This window comes from Artemia franciscana, chromosome 5, assembly GCF_032884065.1.
Source record: "Artemia franciscana chromosome 5, ASM3288406v1, whole genome shotgun sequence".
NCBI classification, from domain to species: Eukaryota; Metazoa; Arthropoda; class Branchiopoda; order Anostraca; family Artemiidae; genus Artemia; species Artemia franciscana.
Genome location: NC_088867.1, coordinates 26,973,933 through 26,992,367, shown reverse-complemented (window position 1 = coordinate 26,992,367; position 18,435 = coordinate 26,973,933). Strand labels below are relative to the sequence as shown.

General features: G+C 35.6%; 3 protein-coding genes across 3 annotated transcripts in view; 1 reads left to right on the top strand and 2 right to left on the bottom strand.

Moving 5' to 3' along the window:
* LOC136027182 (organic solute transporter subunit alpha-like) overlaps positions 1 to 6,061 on the top strand; it is a 25,919-nt gene extending 19,858 nt beyond the window's left edge. Inside the window, exons 6-8 of the mRNA XM_065704189.1 lie at positions 318 to 443; positions 2,353 to 2,482; positions 5,111 to 6,061. Coding sequence (XP_065560261.1) covers positions 318 to 443; positions 2,353 to 2,482; positions 5,111 to 5,337 — 483 coding nt within the window. The 3' untranslated portion in view covers positions 5,338 to 6,061. The remainder of the gene's footprint in view (positions 1 to 317; positions 444 to 2,352; positions 2,483 to 5,110) is intronic.
* The window catches only part of LOC136027188 (tRNA N6-adenosine threonylcarbamoyltransferase, mitochondrial-like), a 373,253-nt gene that overhangs the window by 135,083 nt on the left and 219,735 nt on the right, over positions 1 to 18,435 (bottom strand). The window lies entirely within an intron of this gene.
* On the bottom strand, positions 6,518 to 15,548 carry LOC136027183 (glutaredoxin-3-like). The gene is made up of 4 exons (XM_065704190.1): positions 15,367 to 15,548; positions 13,741 to 13,868; positions 11,325 to 11,542; positions 6,518 to 6,780 (listed from the first exon to the last, which is right to left on the bottom strand). The coding sequence occupies exons 1-4, from the start codon at positions 15,494 to 15,496 to the stop codon at positions 6,597 to 6,599; spliced, it is 660 nt and encodes a 219-aa protein (XP_065560262.1). The 5' UTR covers positions 15,497 to 15,548; the 3' UTR covers positions 6,518 to 6,596.

The following is an 18,435-nucleotide window of genomic DNA, read 5'->3' as shown; positions in this document are numbered from 1 at the left end:
AAATAAATATAGAAACAATATTTTTGGAAAAATTCTAGCAGGAAGGTCAAAACAAAATTGACATGCGCAGATGGGTCTGGAATAGCAGAAATACTAAAAACCACTATGAGAGGTATCATTGAAATTTCCTTTATTTGCTATATGCCGTTGACAAGAAAATAATTACTCGCTATTCACTTTATTTGCTTCAATAAAATATTAAAAGTATTATAACTTTGAAGAGATGATAAAACGACAAAGTTCAATCCTAATGTTTGTGAATCAATAAGGATTGTGAATTGTAAAAAAATACATAATTTAAACTTTTATTTTTTCAGGTTGGCTTTGACAACTCATACATATATTTGACTACACTGAAAACTATATCATTCTTTATTGCCGAGTGGGGAGTTAATTTGTTTGTTGCTATGTCTGCGTCCAGGTTGGCCCATATCAAATACGGCGTACGTACTATTGCTTTTTACTCGTTTCTTAAGTAAAAGATTTGATTTTTTTTGGTAAAATGGAAAAAGCTTGAAAACACACTCTGGATGCTAATGTATCCATGTTTACTCTTTTTCTTCCAATAACCGTACCTTCGAATAGTCAACTAGGACGACCCTAGTAGACGGCAGGGGGAAGGACAGGTCCCTACCACAGTACGGTAAGACTCACAATAAACATAAATGGGGAACATTTTGTAATGTCCGTAATAATCATATAAACCCTCCCCCCTGGCTCCCGAAGAAATATTCACTGACCATTCCCATACAATCCCCACGAGCGTTGTTGCTCGTCTATATTTCTATCTCTTGCATCAAGTGGAAGAAAAACAGTATCATTTGTTCTTGGTCGCCGTTGGTGTAACTAAGGATATAGTCTACAGGGCTGAGAGGACTATGATTTCTCTGAAGTTCTGGGCTTTAGTCATCAAAATAGTTTTCAAACAGAATTAGAACAATTATCTAGAAGGTCATATTTGTCTTTCATCGAGGATAGGGAGGGGTTGCAACGCAACTATTTTTGTTGATATTTGAAGTATTATTTGCTCTATGTTCCTATACTGGAAGGAGAGAAATTACATCCAGCGTAAATAGAAGGGATTGAATGCCTCGCAAATGTAGGAAAAAAGATCTAGAGCGTTGTTCACACCTTAGTTCTATTTAAAAAGAGAACTGTAGTAACATTGCTCATCATTTCTATTCTGTTGATGTATTAGTTATTGACATCCATTAATGATTTGGAACCATCGTTCAAAAAACCTGCAGTCATCTTACACCTCATCACTCCAGTAGCTTACTCATTAGAGCAGCATTTCATATTCTTTCGATGATTTCAAAGCATATTATCCAACATAGTTCTATTCCCCCTTTACTTGAACGTTAAATTCCTGTGACCTAATGATTATATTGGTTTCTGTGCCTGTAATATCCCTATTTTGATAATATATATTAAATATAATAAGCACTAGCACCCAGAGATTGAATACTAGCACCAGAAAGATTTAATAAATATATGAAAATGCATAAAAAAGATAAGCAGTTAAGAGATGATCGTATGAATATAACTGAATTAAATGTTTAAAATGGAAACTAAAAATCTTATCCAATTGTTGAGTATATGTTTTTTTTTTCTTGTTTAAAATGATATAAAAACAAAGTATTTCATCTGGGGCATTTGGGAATTTTAAGCATTTGGGATTTTTAGAGGGGGAGGGGTTTTATGCTAGAAAGGGAGATTTTGAAGTGATTAAAATGCATTTCTGTTGATTCTTTTGTAGTTTTGGTTCCAACGTATATCGGTTGCCCTATGACGGAAAAGCAACCTGAAAAAAACGGTTGGACAGTGTTTTTTTACAATGATAATTAGTTTTAGAATACTTTTATCTGTTTAAACTTTGGTATTAATTGATAAGATAATTATTCTTAATCTTAATTGCTTTTTGAAGTGTGGGTACATAAATATCACAAATAAAGTTAGTAGTTATGCATTTTAAAGATGTTAGTATCACTGAGAGAAGAGGTATTTAAAAAAGAAAAAAGAAAAAAAGAGGCTGGACCCAGATCCTTGGACAGTTTCCGTAGAGATCAGGATAAAGTATAAGGCTATGGGCTCTGACCCAACATTTTTATACATAAACATGCAGCTAAACATTTGACTTGTTATTGGATAGACTATGAAGATGGTACTCAAAAAAGGGTGCCACTCGACACACGAGACTATGACCTTCACTGAAATTATTTTATAGTAGACTTATGGACTTCCCGTGCGGAGGACTTGATTTAGAGTAATCTGAGCCAGGTAGAAAAAAATCCTAAAAATAAAATTCAAATAATAAAAGGAGATATTTACAACGTCGATATTTTCTTTTAGATGAAAATCCACTTGGTTCAGCTGTTCATTCTATTTGTGAAAGCACAGACTACAACCATGCAAATCCTTGGTGACAACGGAGTTATTCCTTGTGTGTTGCCTTATCTATCAGTGAATGCGTTTGAAAGTTGTAAGTATTTCTATGTTCGTAATCATGGGCTCTACTCTAGGTTACACTGACATGTGAAGGGTTCTGCTACTTTCGCCAATGTTGCACGTCGGTTATGTCAAAAACGGATGAGCGTCCAAATCAGCCGACAACTCAAACAAGATATAACTAGATAATTAATAATGTATGAAAGTGAATAGAACACAAAAACGACAAGGGCTTTCAATTTCACTAGTTCAAACCAAGGATTAAATATTTATGGTCTCTCAATTCGCTAGTTTTCCATCTTCATGCGTTTTTTAGCTGCTCTCTCTCTCTCTCTGCTGCGTCTTGTCGTCTACACTTTATCAGTCCGATAAATTGTGCTTCCTGTCGTAAGAACGTGGGGTTTTGGATGAACTAAGATCTGCGTGACCCTAATTGCTAGCCTAACCAGAGACCTGCCCAAGAGCTGTTTAGATTAACTTCTGGCTCCACAATTAGATCATCTTAGTCAGTTAACACTTTAATCTTAATTTTTCCGAGGAGAAATCCGATAATGTCAATTTTTTGCCTTGAAATACACTATAAACATAATTATTTTTTCCATAATTAAATTTAGTGACACCTTTCTCGTAGATCATTTGTTCTTAATCTTCTAATGGCAGGTTGATATCCGGAATTCTTTGATGCTTGCATGAATAGTTTTGACTATTTTAGGTTTTCAGTTTCTAATTTATATTATCCGATAAAACAAGTTTTTTGAATATCTAGCTAGTGAAGGGGAGGGGGTTCATCTGCTATATATCCCTGCGGTTACTTGCAATAGCAAATAGCAAATGCCCTTATTTTGTTCCTCATGAATGTGAATAATGCACCAAAAGCACCAGCAAGTTTTCATAAATATGCCAATAGATACAACTTTGCAAAAGCCCTTTCCGAGCTATTTCCGTGAATATTGTGTTTTTTGGGGGGATTTTTTCCTTGATTCCGAATGATTATGTAAGATTATGCTCTCACTAAGGAACTATCGGGCTTGATTTGCAAGCCAAATTTTTACATTCTGCTTCAGAAAACAACAAGAGCTAAGAGCTCATATGGCACTTACGACGAGGTCGGAAGAGCCAAGAGCTCATATGGCATGAGCTCTTGCAAAATACTAAGAACCAATAGATTGACTTAAAAGGAAAATTAGAGGCTAAATGCCGGTCGGGATTTAAAATAAGAGCTCTGAAACAAGAGGTCTTTCGAAAGATTAAAATTCATTAAGATCCGATCACCCACTCATAAGTTAAAAATACCCCTTTTTTCTAATTTTTCTTCTCCCTTCAGCCCCCCTCCAAATGGTCGAATCGGGGAATACGACTTTATCAAGTCAATTTGTACAGGTCCCTGACACGCCTACCAATTTTCATCGTCCTAGCACGTCCAGAAGCACCGAACTCGCCAAAGCACTGGAAATCCCCCCAACTCCCCCAAAGAGGTCATATCCGTTCCAATTATTACAATCACGTATCTAGAACTTGTGCTTATTCTTTCCATCAAGTTTCATCCCGATCTCTCCATTCTAAGCGTTTTCCAGGATTTCCGGTTTCAAAAATTTCTGTTTCCGCCCTCGAACCCCCTATGTCCCTGGATCCAAAAATTGAAAATGGAGCATCTGAGACATAAAATCTTTCTATATATCAAGTTTCATTAAGATCCAACCACCCATTTGTAAGATAAAGATACCTCAATTTTCACGTTTTCCAAGATTTCCTGTTTCTCCCTCCAACTCCCCCCAATGTCACCGGATCTGGTTGGGATTTAAATAAGAGCTCTGAATCACAAGATCCTTCTAAATATCAAGTTTCATTAAGATCTGATCACCCATTCGTAAGTTACAAATACCTCATTTTTTCTAATTTTTCCGAATTACCCGCCCCCCCCCCCCGCCCAACTCCCCTAAAGAGAGCGGATCCGGTCCAGTTATACCAGTCACATATCTTGGACCTGTGCTTATTCTTCTCACCAAGTTTCATCCTGAACTTTCCATTCTAAGCGTTTTCCAAGACTTCCAGTCCCCCCAACGACACTGGATCCGATGGGGATTTAAAATAAGAAATCTGAGTTATGATATCCTTCTGACTATCAAATTTCATTAAGATTTGATCAGCCGTTTGTAAGTTAAAAATATCTCATTTTTTCTTATTTTTCCAAATAAACCGTCCCCCCTTCCCCCTCCATATGGTCAATTTGGGGAAACGATTTTGGGGAAACTATTTATAATTTAATCTGGTCTGGCCCCTGATACGCCTGCCAAATTTCATCGTCCTAGCTTATCTGGAAGTGCCTAAACAAGCAAAACCGGGACCGACAGACAGACAGACAGAATTTGCAATCGCTATATGTCACTTGGTAAATACCAAGTGCCATAAAAAATGGAAAAACGGAGAAAAAGAAAGGAAAGGAAAAATAGAATAGCACTGGCGAAGAAAACTTGCACAAAATATAAACAAAATGTGAACTATTTTTGGGGTGTTAACTCACCAAAACTGGTACACAAGGTGTATACCCCAAGACTCGGACATGTTGTTTTCCATTCCTTCATCTTTATTGTGAAGGTAAAATTGAAGAAAAAACATCTTATGTAACATTTGTCGAAGTATTTCTCATATTTTTCCTTTTCAGTTCTCGAGAATGGGTTATTAATCGTTGAATGCTGCTTGATCTCAATCCCTATTGTGATTGAATATCAACTTCGCCGTGGAAGTTTAGACAGAAAAGACGTTTTAAAAGAAATGGAGGCCCGCATGAGCCCCGCTACAACAACCTCTGACATAAGCAGCCATGCTGGAGTAACCAGATCAGTATCTTCAGATGTAGAACTATGCAAAGAATTTGTTGAGTTTTTATGATATTAGTTTAATGGCATGTAGAACAGCATCATTTGGACGGTATAGTTTAAATGCTTATTGAAACAGTATTTGTAACACGAAATCGGTAATCAAAGTAAAAAGTATTCTGAGCTTCCAACGGCATATTAATTTGCCTTTCAGAACATATTTTAAGATCATAATACTAGTTGAAAAAGATTTTGTTTGTCTTTTAACCCGCCAAGACTGTAAATCTTCACAAATATTTAAGTGAAGATTACCATGAAAGCAGGTACTACTAGCCATGTTCAAGGTGAACCTATGTAGTAGGTTCAATCATCCCAAGTCCAGAAATCTGATTCGGGGAAGGGAGTGGCGTTTTGAAAAGGGGGCGAAATTCTGAAAAACATTTAAAGATGGAATCACATGGAAAAAGTTGAGAAATTATATGGAACTGGTAAAAATACTGATATTCGGGGAAGGAAGTCAAAAGAACCCCCTACTACTTCCGTGCGTGCATGTCAAGCTCCTCCCTTGCCTCATAAAACAGACCAATTTTCAAATAGACAGGAGAAACCCACCGCAACATTGGACACGGCTTCTAAATCCTTGCAAAAGTTTGTAGATATCCGTAGTGCTTTAACATATACGTGTTATTATTTAAAGAAGGAGTTTAAAGTCATATGTAACTTTTTTATACGAGACTTTTTCTAGTCTTTTTATGCTATTTTTTTTTGGTTTATTTAAATAAACGTTTTAAATTAAACTCTGTGTTTCTGACGTAGAATTTAGGAGCAACCAATATACACTATCTTTTTTTTTATTGATTTTTTTAAGGATAAAGCGTGGAAAGAATCACTTATCAATGACTATAGAAGGAATCCCAATTTAAAAAAAAATTGAATGATAAAACGGTAGACGAGTCTACCTTTACATAATTATTTATTACGTAATTTGGTCAATAAAAGATCTTGTCTTGTCTTAAGTCGAATGATACGAAAGACCGAGGGAGAGAGATGGAAAGAGAGGAAGGAAGGATACTACAATAATTCTATTTTCACGCAAAGAATTCCACATTCTGAAATAGAAGTTCAAATCTGCTATTGAACTGTACCAAAACATTTTCTAAAAATAATGTTTCTAAAAATAAATTGTTCGATAAAAATGAAAACAAATAAGATATTAACTAAATTTTCATTGAGATTCAAAAGTGATAGACAAATAATTATCAATTAATTTAATCCATGCAAAAATCAAGCAGTCCAAAGCAATACCATAAAAGCACATCAACCATTGATGACTCAACTCTCCCCTTTTAATGAACTTGTCAATTCTCCCAATTCCTTTAACTCCTTGATTATGTCTAATCCTCCAATCAAAGATCCTTTTACATAAACTTGAGGATATGTCGGCCAGTCAGAAAAAGTCTTTAGTCCTTGGCGTACTTCTTCGTCAGCTAATATGTCAAAAGTGCTGAATGGGAGCCTAAAAGAGAAAAAAAAAATCAGCACTTACAAGGAAAATCGAAGTAAATTAAAAGGCTTCTAGCGGTTAGAGGTATATTGACATCTTTCTAATAGAGGTGGGAGGCTTCAAATTTTACCAAAGATTCTAAAATTCATGCTTGAATTCTACGATAATTTTTCAAGTTGTTATTGGAGATACCTCAGCAGTGTCATTATTAGCAAAAAATCTAAATTTACTGTTATGTACTGTTATCTAAGTGCCGTTCTCAACAAACCACACACACACACATATATACATATATATATATATATATATATATATATATATATATATATATAGCCTTTTTTTAGACAACTCAGAATCCTTACTTCAACAAATTTCAAGCAGGACTGATAGATAAAATAAGGTGAAATGAGGCAATTCATTCAAGTGAAATAAAAATAATTAAGGGCGCGCCTTCAATATTATTCATGCCTTTGGTAGCTAGCCTCAGGTCTTATAGTAACGTGAAACGACCACACAAGGGACGTTTGATGTAAAATATATGTCAACTATTGTTCCAATCTTAGCAATATAAGTGAAACGTAGCTTTTTGTGACTTAGCTCAAATTCCTATGAAATTAGAGGCATTGCCGAAGGCGAAAGACAAATATCCCACCCCGAAGCTCAAAATATAAAATGTATATAAAACAGGTCACATATTCTCCAAATCAGAGTTTAAGAAAGTTATTCGGCAGCCCTTCGGCGAGAAAAATCGTAGCTCTTCCTCCTCCCCCGCAACAGAATTTTGTCAACTTCCATACTCTATACGGTTAAATCTATTCATTTTGTATTGTATTTTAAGTGACACGTGAATATGATATTTAGTTTACAACGGAAACTACAGAAATCCGAGGAGAAAAGCTCCACATTAACTAAGTCATCAAATTATGTAATCTTGATATTGAAAAATAACAGAAGCGTAAAGAAAGGCATATGGGAATGTAGCATTGAAACATACCACACTAATCTTCTCAAAGTGAAATCTCGGCTTTGTCTGGTGTTTCTTTATGTCCTTAGACAGGAAAGTACGCTGGAGGGGCAGAGTATTTGGGACCATTTTTTTCCAAAAAAATCGAGATGTTTAGGATCTCTACTATATTTTCTCGCGTCTTCCGCATAATTCACCAATTTTTGGTGTTCTTCTAATGTTTGTTTTACAGACTTAATCAACTTAGCTCTCAACTAGTTTCCAGTCATAGAAATAAAAAGACACGAACTGTTAAGAAGCCAAATTCGCCGAAGCTCATTTTTCGTATTTTTTTTTATAGGATTTTTTGCATCAAAGCACATGTTTCACTCTTGACTGTCTGCGGTCGAAAGAACGCTCCCAAAAATAATAATTAATACAAAATTGGTAGAAAAAGATTGTCATCGTTGAGAACTTAATATTTTTTAATGAACCAGTTTCCTTAATCTTTCTTGAAATTCACTACAATATATTTCCTCACTCACGCAGATAAACAAACACTGTTCTAGTAAATTAATTCATCCAAATTTGCTTCTGAACAGTTCACAGTAACCGCAGAAATACTTACACGGAAACTGATATAAATATTTAACTTCCTAAGAGCAGTGCGCTTTTAGGAAGGGTAGAGGATGCGTCGACCATATTTTCACTCTTAGATTAATAATTGGAAAGCGCCCGACCCATTAAACACATTTAGTCCTCAGTTTTAGTAGATTACGAGCAGGCGTCCGATTCTGTTGATAGAAGAGCTTTAGCGAAGGACCTATCCTTGTATTGTGTACCACATAAATACATTAAAGTGACTAGTGCTATGCACAAGAATAACATTACTATGGTTAAGGTGGGAAGTAAGGCTAGTAGCTGATTTCGTATTAAATCAGGAGTTAAGCAGAGTTACCTTCTATCCTCATTTATATGGATCGTTTCGATAGACTTTGTCCTAAGGAGCAAAGCAAAGGCAATGGAAGAAAACGGAATCAAAAAGGGAGGAAAAACTCTCCTGGGTTTACGTTATGCTGGTGATTTAAGCATCCCAGATGAATATGTTAGCAAAATGAATGAGATTTAAGAGGTTTTGCGAGTTCAGAGTGCAAGAATGGGTTTGAAAATTAATGTCAAGAAGACTAAGTCGCTTAGACTAGGAACAAGTGAAGGTGAAGAAGTGATGTTGGGTAATGAGATGATCGATCAAGTGGACAGATTCACTTACCTAAGTAGTATTATTAGTAAAGACGGTGGGTGCAGTGAAGAGTCTAAAATTAGAATAGTAAAGGCCAACGGTGTTTTTTTTTCACAGTTGAAAAAAGTTCGGAAGAATAGGAAGACAAGTCTGCGAACAAAGATTAGAATATTAGAAGCTACAGTGATGACAGGGGTCAATTATGGTTCTAAAGCGTGGATGCTCCGAAAAACAGAAGAGGAGTTGCTTGATATTTTTCAGAGAAATTGCCTACGGATTGTTTTGAGTATCAACTGACTGACCGTATCTCATATAGTAAACTGTACAAAAAATCCGGTTCAACCCCGCTTTCTAGGGTTATAATGAGAGAAAGGATAAGATGGCTAGGAGATGTTCTGCGGATGAAGGATGACAGATTGCAAGATTGTCCTGTTTGGCCAAACGCCAAGGGTCATACCAAAAGCGGATCATCCCCAATGGAATAGGAGGATGTCGTAAGGAAAGACTTAAGAGAAACGGGAACTTCTTGGGAGCGTGTAAAGAGGGAGGCTTCAAAAAGATTAGTATAGAAGAGGGTCGTGCGTAGCTGTGTTGGCCTATGGCAGCTTGGTGCTGCAGTGAGTTGTTATTATTAGTAGTAGCAGTAGATAAACAAAATAGATATACCAACTGTTTTGTATACAATTGAAAATGGGCCTATATTAAAATCAGATATGAAACTCAGATTACTAATCGGGTTAGTTGAATGACTTTGGCATATCAATTGAATAATAATAGTAATTGGACTTGCGTTGCAAGGGCAACGTGAAATCGTGCAGTAAGATTCTTTCGGTATTGCAAACGGAACTGTTGCATGAGCAGCATTTTGATTTTGTTTCTTCGCCATCGATTGAATACTACAGTTATCAACTCCCTAAATCTTTAAAAAGGGTGTGTCTCAAAAAGAATGTTTTTCTTAGAAAAAAAATGAAAACAATTCTTGGCAAGTTCCTTGGAGCAGACTCACAATATGCTGTTCAACTCAACTTATCTATAACCTGTCAAAACAAGAAAAAAGCGCAGAAGCCATAATGACAGAGTATAAAATAAAGAAAAAAAAGGAAAAGAAAAACACACAAACGAAAAATTATCCTATGACCATAATATCAGCAATCTTTACACTCACAGGAACAGAAAAGACTAATTGTGATTAAGCTTATTGGCAGAAGATTTGAAATCTTCCAGTCTATCAATAATTGTAGCTGGAAAAATGACTGAATTTTTGGGACAGAAAAGAGTTACTGGTCCAAAAGGGCACATGCAAAAATTTTGGCAAACTTAAAATAAATCTGACGAAAAAGTTTTTTTTTAGGAAGAAAGTAGTTGCCAAATAGGAGACAAAAGCAGGAAGATGAGGCACAGTTTGGCTATTGTAAGGTTTAAAAAGACAGAAACGACTAATATATATGAGATTAGAGACAAGGGAATTTTTTTAACAAATCAGGAATCAGCTCGTATTCCAGTAGAACCATTATCCAGTTTTTTCCAGCGTGTAGCACAGCAAACAAAGTGACAGCCCATAAAAAGTTTGTAAATGGTGTTTTTTTGTAAAAAAATTATTGTGCAAAATAATTATTGCAATAAACGTTTATTAGCTCTTCAAGGAGTATCGATCAGGGTCGGAAAGAAATTGTACCTCTCTTAGTTTAAAAATTGATTTTCTTTTTCATGTCACTATGAGAAAGGAGCAAAGGGAGCCCCCAATTTCTTTAACAATGAAAGAACTTTTGAAGTTTAAGAGGCACATGTAATACCGTCCCTCCACTTCAGTGCCACACCTGAAACAGAGCTGGCTTGTAAAGTAAATGACATCAATTTTTGGACTCATAGGAAATTGCTTTCTAATTTTTCCATTTATTATTCCACAAAAAGCGTCTCGGTTAAAGGGCAAAGAAACAATCGCACATCTTAAGCACTTCGAGATTTTATTCTATTACAATATTAAATTGCAGACTGAAGCCTTCCACGGAGCTTTTCACTCGATAGCAGAAGAAACACGGCTCGAAAAAACGAAAGCTTGGCGGAATAGCTTCAGATAGTGCTCTCTAACATAAGACTACAAATATCTCTTTTAGCTAACACTCTACTGGTTTTAGCTCAAGGACAAGCAAAAACATCCTTTTTAGCCCAGGCAATGGTTATACGCAGCTTTCCAAAATTTATGTCATATTCCTCGTCCGACCAGATACCCTCACTTTCCATAAAAGCCAAAGAGTCCTGAACACTTTCTCACAATACAGTGAAATCGACAGGAAAGGAAAAAATAGTAAAGAAAAAGAGAACAAAAACAAAGTGTTGCTCCCGTAGCACAATAAATCTATATAAAATACGAACCCGGTTTCCTTGAGGATGTCCATAGTCTGTCTTGAGAAGCCACATTTTGGGGAATCTTTTGAGCCTTTCATGAATACCATAATATCAGCCTCATTAATTAACCGCTTCAAACGATCCTCCAGAGACTGCTTCTTAGGTAGCAAAGATTGGAGCTCACCACTGTCAACCATTTCTTTAACAATGTCTAATCCTCCGACAAGATCTCCATTTACATACAGCTAGAAGAAAAACAGTCTATTACTTAGCAATAAAACGTATTTATTTTCGATTAGCGACGGGAATTTTAATAACCTTTGCATTGATATAATAGCTAAGAAATTATTATGATTATAAATATATTAAAAGTACTGTATAAAAGGTGTTGAGGCCAAATTGGTCTGGTTCCCATAAGATCAGTAAGTTATGTTGAGAGGTAGCAGTATTGTTACTTTTTGGTTCTTTTTTATCACTTTTTCTTCATTTTTTATCTTTTCTTTTTCTCCTCGTGGTCTGAGGGTTGATAACAACAAGAAATGATAAATTCAAAACTTATTTTCCGGTGTCAGGATCGTGAAACAGAGAATAAAAATTTCTTTGGTGTTTGCAAGGCCTCCAGCAATTTTCCAGAAAAGCCAGAAATTATTTAGGTCACAATCTAGTAAAATAGCATAAACAAGATGCAAAACAAGACAGTCGCAAAGCAAACTTGATGGCCCGAAATAACAAAATAGTGTATCTCTTTCAGGAAAAAAAATCTTGAAAGGTGAATCCTGAAATGCTTAATCAAAGATTTGAGGGATTTTCAAGTTTGATAGGTTTTTTTCAAATTGGAAATTCTTGAAATACCGTATATACCTCATAAAAAGCTAAGGCCTAGAAGTCCTTGAAACAAGTTCAACTGTGATCTCACTTATATGGGCCAGGAATCTTTTCAACTACACATCTGCCAGAACAGGTCATCAGATCTCTACTGAATTCAAGGGAAGCAAACGCTAGTGTCCCAGTTGTCCTTTTGATGTCTCCAAAGACATCCTCGCTTCTGCAGATGCGTCCCTAAATTCTTGTCATAGGGGTGTCTCTCAGAAAGCATTGCAGAATATTGACAAAACCCGGTAGCAACAAATAGCAAGTGTCTTAGCTATGCCTGCCTTTCGGAAATCAGTACCGGGTCCAACCTCTGTATGGGATAGAAAGGATAGAGGTCCCCAAAAAAGGTAGCGGTTCAAAAAAATCTAGACATAACAATACCACCTTACATAAAAATCCACAGTCTACATCACAGCTTTGAGGTGTCATGAAATTCATAGTAGGATATTACTTTTTTGGCTTTAATTCCAACGTATTAATTGGATTCATTACATTTTACAATAAATTTTGAACTATCAAAATTCTGATTTATTCTGATAATTATAGCTATAATTCTGTAAATTCTGCTATTTAAACTCATTAAATTTACAATTAATTTTGAACTGTCGAAATTCTGATTTTAAACCATTTTGATTTCCAATATTTGACTGCGATTGGCTGTTTCGACTTTGTATTTTGCCTGATACGTTTGTTACGATTTCCAAATCAAAGGAAGAGCAGACCTACTTTCTGAAAGTTTACTTATCTTTAATGATTTTAAAAATGAAGAACCATGTTTAAATCGAGATAAGTTTCACGAGTCATCCTTCCATGGAACAGTTCTACAGCGGTGCTCTGAGGAGTATGAATTTTAACTGTGGTATAAAACATTTCTCACTCAATATTTTTTTTTCTCAGTCAGTTTAAAAAAAAATTCTTGTATTATTTATTTCGACAGCCTAAATTATATTCATTTTAGATATATGATCTAGTATGATCTGTAAAGATCCAAGACGGGTAAAGAGAGCAATTGTTTTCATTTTAGTCTTGGTACTTTTAATTAAACGGGTCCGTTTTAAATGACCCGCGCTTTATTGCAAAGCATAAAACCAAGGCCAACTAATGTTTATTTGTAAGTACATTTTACTTAATGGTTCTTTTCGAATCGGTATTTCGAAGTGACGTTTCCCCCTGTGCAAATTTCAAACGCGAAAGTTTATTTTCATGTGCTACTTCTAATTTAATTGGAGTTTTGCCTATCTCAGGACCACCCTCACAGATAGGTTCCAAATTTGTTTCGCTTTCTAATATGTTAAGATTATTTTCGAACAATTTTCATTTTTTAAACACTTTTAAGTAACTTCGTCTATTTACGCAAAATACAGGATAAAATAAGATAAAAACAACGAAAAAAAACCAACAGAGTACACAAATAGGCAGTTGTTTCTTTCCATCCCCCTTCCTCTATCATAAACACTCATGTTTTATAAAGTTCAGTGAAATTCAGTACAAGGTCTGGAACAAAAATTACTTTTTCGTCAAAATTATTTACATAGTTTGCTCTCTAGTTTGTAATTTTCGAGAATCATACCTGTGGGTAAGTCGGCCAGTCTGAAAACTCCTTTAAGCCTTGGCGAACTGCTTCGTCTTCTAGGATATCAAAAGTACGGTAGTCAGCATTGTGTTCGTTCAGGATGTTGACTATTTGACGAGAAAAGCCTAAAATAGAAAGAAATATGACAGCAACCATAGGGTTGCAATGCATCTTGGCGGAAAAAGCGGGACCTGGTAATGTCAAAGACCTGACATTTTGTGGATATATTTGAAGTTAGCAGAGGAAGAATTAGACCTTATGTTTAGTAGATTTTGCACATATATATATATATATATATATATATATATATATATATATATATATATATATATATATATATATATATATATATATATATATATATATATATATATATATATAATTTATATGTATTCTTTTTAATTTAAAAATCTTTTTAATTTAAAAATGGGCATTAAAAATAAATAACTCAAATCATATCATTCCTGAAGCAAAAGATTGTACAGGATCCCAATATGTTGCTGAAACGAAACCAGCAACTAGACATTCGCCCTCACACACATAAGAGAATACCCATAGCCTCCTTTACTCTCCCTCAGTAAGAATTTTAAACGTATGCATTACAATGAGGCACAACACTGCCTCACTTCCTCCATTGACTTGGGTTCATCTGGAAGGGTAATTCCAGATGACACATCAAGATGAAACTTCACTGCCAGACACACCAAGACATTCGGCCTCACACACATAAGAGAACACCCATAACCTCCTTCACTCTCCCTCAGTAAGAATGTAAATGTAAGCATTATAATGAGGCACAGAACTGCCTCGCTTCCTCCATTGACTTGGGTTCATCTGGAAGGTTAAATCATGTTTCCGGTCCAATATGACAGATACAAAATCAAGATCTCATCGTCACACTCTTTGGGTCACTTAATATAGCAGAATCCCGTATACCATACCCAAGTGAACTTGCATTAAATAACTTGAAAAACAAATCCAGAAGAGCGCCAATTTAAAACTTAAACATAGATAAAATTCTACAGATTTTAACAATACCGTGGCACAATATAATATACAGACGTTTATTTTATATCTTATAAATTCTCTTGAGTTTTTTTTTCTATTACAGAATATTCACATAATTTTATTCTAGTAAATACGTAAAATATTTAAACGCAAACGGAAACAAGATGACAACAAATTCACCAAAAAAAATGATATAAGGATGTACTGGTGAAAAACATAACATCCTGAAAACCACAGATGGATACATAAGCATCAATAACGCATTCAACCATTGCTTGTTTAGAATCAATTAATCCAATACGGTCTTTAGTAGGTAAACATTCAGCGGCAGTGACCAGCGGGGTCGCAATGGCTTGTAACATAATAAGTAGCCTGGCCCAGGCAACATAATGTGATACCACTGTGAATACACTACAGGTGAAATTACTACTTATTTAGGATCCACTCATAGTTTTACTAAAGCAACTAACGTGAATTCTTTTTTTATTTTTATCAGCAGAATCCCATTAAAAAAAACAAGAGCTAAGACCAACATTAGTCATTTAGACCATTTAAGTCATTTGTTCATTTAAGAACAACATTAGTGTCGTTTAAAAGAATTACATAAAACCTCACCACATTTCGGTGTGTTTGGATCTCCCTTCATAAATAACATCACGGGAGCCGCTGTAATAAGTCTCCTCAGTCGAGCATTGAGCTCTTCCTTCGTTTCTGGGTTACGAGGAGCAACAGGTTTAGTTGTCATCTGGGATGGTTGGAGGTTCCCCAAATCATCTGCCAGGGCGGCCTAAAAATAAGTTTTTAAAAAAAGACGCGTCTTTGAAGCAAATAAAAAATAAAGCACAAATACAATAAATGTCTTAAATACAAAAACGGAAATTAAAAGTGATACAACTACTTTCTGTTATCAACAGGGGTATGATTGCCGAAGTTCAATTGACGTCCACTAAAATTATTTGGATGCGAAACAAAGAATGTCTAATGGGTTTAGAATAAAATAAATAAAAATTGAAAATTCGGTTGTACTGAATAATAAAATTGTACGAAACGGTTTAGCACAAAGTTTTAAGTAGGCAAAAACTCGTATCTAATTCTTTCCACTTTGTGGGGTGCACATCCTCCCTAATAAAGGCAATGAGGGAGGGCGTTGACTTCGGTAACCTCGTAATTTTAAGTTGTGCCTCATAGAAAATGTCAAACATTTTGAATCTTCAACGGAAAAGGGGCAGTATTGGTCTTAGAAATATTTTAGACTTTGGCTGACTTTTGTCTTAAGGCTTAAAGAATACATTAATGACTTTACAGAGGCGGCAGTGCTGAGCCCTTCCTCAGTAATGCTGCCACCTATAATACTCTTTAGGCTTAAAGTTTTTATTGGCTTTTATCCTCTACACGATATTAGCTCTACTTAGTTAGTTTTTACTTCCCTTTGAGTGAACACAGAAACGAATGAAATGATATACATCTATTGCTAAGCGTAGTCAAATACCAAAGAAACATATTTTAAGTTGAGCAATCTATGCTTGAACACTTTTATTTTGGGTCTCAAGCGCATAAAAATTTAAATTTTGAAAAAAATCAGAAGTGCCTTCATTGTACAGAAGTGCCTTTGAAATATCGAATTTACCGTTTTTCATCCTCTGAAGAATATATATACAGAGCTTGGGGAATTAGGCTGACCTTCAAACTACTTGACAACTTGAGCAGGTTTTTTAGCTGGTGCTTATCAATTTCTTAATGCATAAATCTTCATACAATTTCAGTGCTAATTTGCCTCACGGCTTATAATTCTCAGAAATTTTGGAAGAAGCATCCTAAAAAAAATTTCAGGAAGAATTTTATTCCCTCACAAGCTCTAAACAAGTAACGTTTTACGTAGTTCATCATTTGGAACGATTGAATTTCCCCGACAGCCACTCTTGAGTCATGTTTATCTATTGCAGCTGCTAAACCCATTATCATCCAATTTTACCATACTACTACTACTACTACTAATAACTCACTGCAGCACCAAGCCGCCTGAGGCCAACACAGCTACGCACGCTCCTCCTCCAACCTAATCTATTTAAAGCCTCCCTCTTTACACCCTCCCAGGAAGTTCCCGTTTCCTTTAAATCCTTATTTATGACATCCTCCCAACCCAGACAAGGACGACCTGCTTTCCGTGTAGCCCCAGACGGTTGGCCAAAAAGGACAATCTTCGGTAATCTGTCATCCTTCATCCGTAGAACGTGGCCTAGCCATCTCAACCTTTCTTTCATTATAGCCCCAGAAAGCGGGATTGAACCACACTTTTCGTACAACCTACTGTTTGAAATACGGTCAGTCAGCCGGGTACCCAGAACAATCCGTAGGCAATTTCTCTGGAAAACATCTAGTAAATTTTCATCTGCTTTTCGGAGTGTCCATGCTTCAGAGCCATATTTGACCACTGTCATCACTGTAGCTTCCAATATTCTAATCTTGGTTTGTAGGCTTATCTTTCTATTCTTCCAAACTTTTTTTAACTGTGAAAAAACACCCTGAGCTTTAGCTATTCTACTTTTAACATCTTCACTGCTCCCACCATCTTTACTAATAATACTACCAAGGTAACTGAAGCTCCCAACTTGATCAATCTTTTCGTTACCTAAGGTCACCTGTTCATCTTCACTTATTCCTAACCTTAGTGACTTAGTCTTCTTAACATTAATTTTCAAGCCTATTTTAGCACCCTGAACTCGTAAAACCTCTAAAAATTCATTCATTTTGCTCACACTTTCATCTAATATGCTTAAATCATCAGCATAATCTAAGTCCAGGAGCGTTCTTCCTCCCCATTTGATTCCATGGTCTCCAATTGCCTTTCCTGTGCTCCTTAAGACGAAGTCCATCAAAATGATCCATATAAAGGGGGATAGAACACAACCCTGCTTAACTCCTGATTTAATACAAAACCAGTTGCTAACCTCATTTCCTACCTTAACCGCAGCAGTATTATTCTCGTACATAGCGCAAATCACTTTAATGTATTTTTCTGGTATACCATATAACGATAAGACCTTTGTTAACGCTGTTCTATCAACAGAATCGAAAGCTTGCTCATAATCGATAAAACTAAGGACCAAAGGTGTTTGACAACGAAGGGACTTCTCAATTATTAACCTAAGAGTGAAAACATGGTCGACACATCCTCTACCTTTTCTAAAACCGCATTGTTCTTCCCTTAAAACTTTGTCTACAGCATGTCTCAGTCTAAAAAGTATCATATTACTCAGTAATTTGCTACCTACAGAGACCAGACTAATGCCTCGATAATTCCGACATTCACTCTTGTCACCTTTCTTTATTTCTTTACCATAAGTGTAATGCAATTCGTGCAAAACTAACACTAAGTGGGATCCTAATCCCCAAGACCGATCAAGTAAACTAAATAGACCAAATATTAGAATAAAAACTTAATTTGTACCCCCCCCCCCCCCCATTCAAAGTAAAACTAAAAAATAGTCTATACAAACTAGATGAATCAAAAGATGTTGCATGCTGATTAAGAAATGCATCCATGCTTAGACGCTTAGCTCATTCCTCAAATTGGATAAATGAATGTACTTCCCTACAATATGTACAGAAAAAGTTTGTAGAATTTGAAAAAACTATACACAAGGAGCAATTTCTTATTTCCACGGACAGTTCGAAAATGATTAA

Coding starts and splice junctions, on each gene's coding strand:
- LOC136027183 (XM_065704190.1), bottom strand. CDS start 15,496: ATGACAACTAAACCTGTTGCTCCTCGTAACCCAGAAACGAAGGAAGAG. Junction 13,869..15,366: donor TCCAAACACACCGAAATGTG/GTGAGGTTTTAT, acceptor TTTCTATTTTAG/GCTTTTCTCGTCAAATAGTC. Junction 6,781..11,324: donor GACATCCTCAAGGAAACCGG/GTTCGTATTTTA, acceptor TTTCTCTTTTAG/GCTCCCATTCAGCACTTTTG.